This window comes from Acyrthosiphon pisum, unplaced genomic scaffold (assembly GCF_005508785.2).
Source record: "Acyrthosiphon pisum isolate AL4f unplaced genomic scaffold, pea_aphid_22Mar2018_4r6ur Scaffold_20689;HRSCAF=21842, whole genome shotgun sequence".
In the NCBI taxonomy this organism is placed as follows: domain Eukaryota; kingdom Metazoa; phylum Arthropoda; class Insecta; order Hemiptera; family Aphididae; genus Acyrthosiphon; species Acyrthosiphon pisum.
In genome coordinates this window covers 3,855-6,407 of record NW_021770075.1, presented here as the reverse complement: position 1 = coordinate 6,407, position 2,553 = coordinate 3,855, and the positions used below count along the sequence as shown (strand labels likewise).

Sequence of the window (2,553 nt, the reverse complement as noted above, 5' to 3'; positions counted from 1 at the left end):
ACGCGCGTATATGTACATATAATGTACATAAAGGTAATGTACGTATATCTCACGTCAATTATATCAATCATTTTTTTTCTATTACCACGATAAGAGTCAACTAGCCTACGTACAAAATCGAAAACCTTTAGTTCACGTTCTTTCGTCGATGTGTATTAATGTATGTGCGTTTTTATTAATCCCAGTTGTGTTAGTACGTAACAATGTCTCGTAAAGATTTAACATTGATTGAAAAAATTTCTATACTGGATAAAATTAAGGCTCAACCTCATACTAGTCTTCGTGAGTTAGAGAAATTAATAGGCACGTCTAAATCGGTACTAAACCGATTGAAAAATAATGAAATAGCTATTCGTGAACAATATGAAAAATTAAACGACAACAAAAGTGCACCTGTAAACAGAAAAAGAAAACGAGAAGGCAAAGATCCCGAAGTAGACAAAGCTATGAACGAATGGTTTTCTGCTGTTACAGAACGTGGTGTTCGTATTTCGGGCCCCATGTTAGAGCAGAAAGCTGAATTTTTTGCTCAAAAAATTGGACATAGTGATTTTAAGGCCACAGAAGGTTGGATAAGTCGGTGGAAGGATAGGCATAACATTAAATTCAAGCGATTTCACGGAGAAAAATCTAGTGCTGATACAAACGGTGCTAATGAATGGTCTTTAGCTAAATTACCGGAAATTCTTAAAAAATTTTCTCCTCAGGACATTTATAATGCCGATGAAACTGGGTTATTCTACCGAGCGACTCCGGATGGTTCTTTGTGCTATAAACGTGAAACACTTGAAGGATCAAAAAAAGCTATGGATCGCATAACAGTTTTATGTTGTTGTAATATGGCAGGCACAGATAAAAAAAAACTGTTGATAATTGGAAAATCCGCAAAGCCAAGATGTTTTAAAAATATAAAAATAACAAACTTACCTGTTTCTTATTTAGCGAATAAAAATGCATGGATGACAGCCGAAATATTTACATTGTGGTTGAAAGACTGGGACAAAGAGCTTGGAAAACAATCAAGGAAAATTTTATTAATTGTTGATAATGCTGGACCACATCCAAAATTGATAGATTTAAAAAATATCACACTTGAGTTTCTGCCTCCAAATACTACTTCTCTCGTTCAACCACTCGATATGGGGATCATTAAGAATCTAAAAACTCATTACCGTGGACTATTGGTAACATACATTTTAAAGGCTATAGAAGATAATTTAGTAACTCCATCTACATGTGCTATAGATATCAGTTCTAAAATAAACATTCTACAAGCAATACAATTTGTCGCTGACAGCTGGAGAAAAGTGTCGTCTGTTACGATTCAGCATTGTTTTGCACATTGCGGTTTCAGACCACTGATTGATCTACCTATTCCTCCTATTGTTTCTATTGAAAATGACGTAGCGCAATGCGTAGGAAATGGAGAGTTATTTATAAAAATTGATGATGGTGTGCAGTGCTTCAATGAAAATGAAAATTACGATCATATTCTCGATGAAATTGCTGAAAGAAGTCTGCAAAATGAAGAAAGCGATGACGATGGCTATGACGTTCAGCCCGTAAAAATTACAACAAGAGAAGCAGAAAAGTGCATTGATCAGCTGAGACTTTATTTTATGCAAAATGAAAATGGAAATGCACCAACAACTTCGCTAGACGTTTGTGCAGATTTTATCAAAAAACAAAGTTTTGATAAATTAAATCAAAGAACAATGGACGATTTTCTGCAGCCTAACAAAATATAAATACAATAAGTATGTTAATCAATTAATGTATCATAAATATCTATATGTAATAAAATAATAATCTAATTAATTTACGATATAATAATACTAAATAGTAAATATGTATAATGTATAACTGCTAATAATAATAATAATAATAATAATAATAATACATATGTAATTTTTAAATAAAGTATGAATTAAGTGTGTATGTATGTGTATTTTTTAAATAAAATTATTTATATATGCACTTTAATAGTTTCGGTTTATTAGTTATTCGGTTAATCGGGACAGTCGGATAATGGGGACAAATAGGTCACCGCCCGACGTGTCCCAATTAAGCGGATTCTACTGTATATTATCTACATATAGTAGCCTACCTAGATTAGACTTAAGTAAGATTCGACTATACGAGGTGTTCAAAAAATTTCTTAGAACGCTGGTCGGTCACTGTCTCCCCTAGTCCCCTGTGTCATATTACTTACCTATAAATGTACTATGTACATACCTACCTACTTCAATAATGTTTTTTATAGGTGTAATTTTATATATTTATAAGTTATCAAGATGCTTGTTTAAGGTATTATTTTATTAATATAATATCATCGATTTAAATTAATTAAATTTTACAATACTATACTATTATCTACCTACCTACATTTACAAGTTGTAGTAATGTTTGATTTAAACCGACAAAGTTAATACCGAGGTTAATACACAAGCAATATTGTAGTGAAAGTAGGGAGACCAACCACAATAATTATTAATTTATACAATTGTGCATAATCGCATGGATACATTTTTAAATACTAGAAATACCTAGGTA

At 31.8% G+C, this 2,553-nt stretch overlaps 1 protein-coding gene across 1 annotated transcript; it reads left to right on the top strand.

Annotated features, from left to right (window-relative positions):
* The first annotated feature begins 203 nt into the window (after positions 1-203).
* LOC103309140 (tigger transposable element-derived protein 6-like) lies at positions 204-1,748 on the top strand. Its single transcript, XM_008183843.1, has one exon. It carries the CDS (start codon positions 204-206, stop codon positions 1,746-1,748), a length of 1,545 nt encoding a protein of 514 aa, XP_008182065.1.
* The last annotated feature ends 805 nt before the right edge of the window (positions 1,749-2,553 follow it).

Bases quoted from the DNA above. Each gene is read 5' to 3' on its own strand.
- LOC103309140 (XM_008183843.1), top strand. From the start codon at position 204: ATGTCTCGTAAAGATTTAACATTGATTGAAAAAATTTCTATACTGGAT.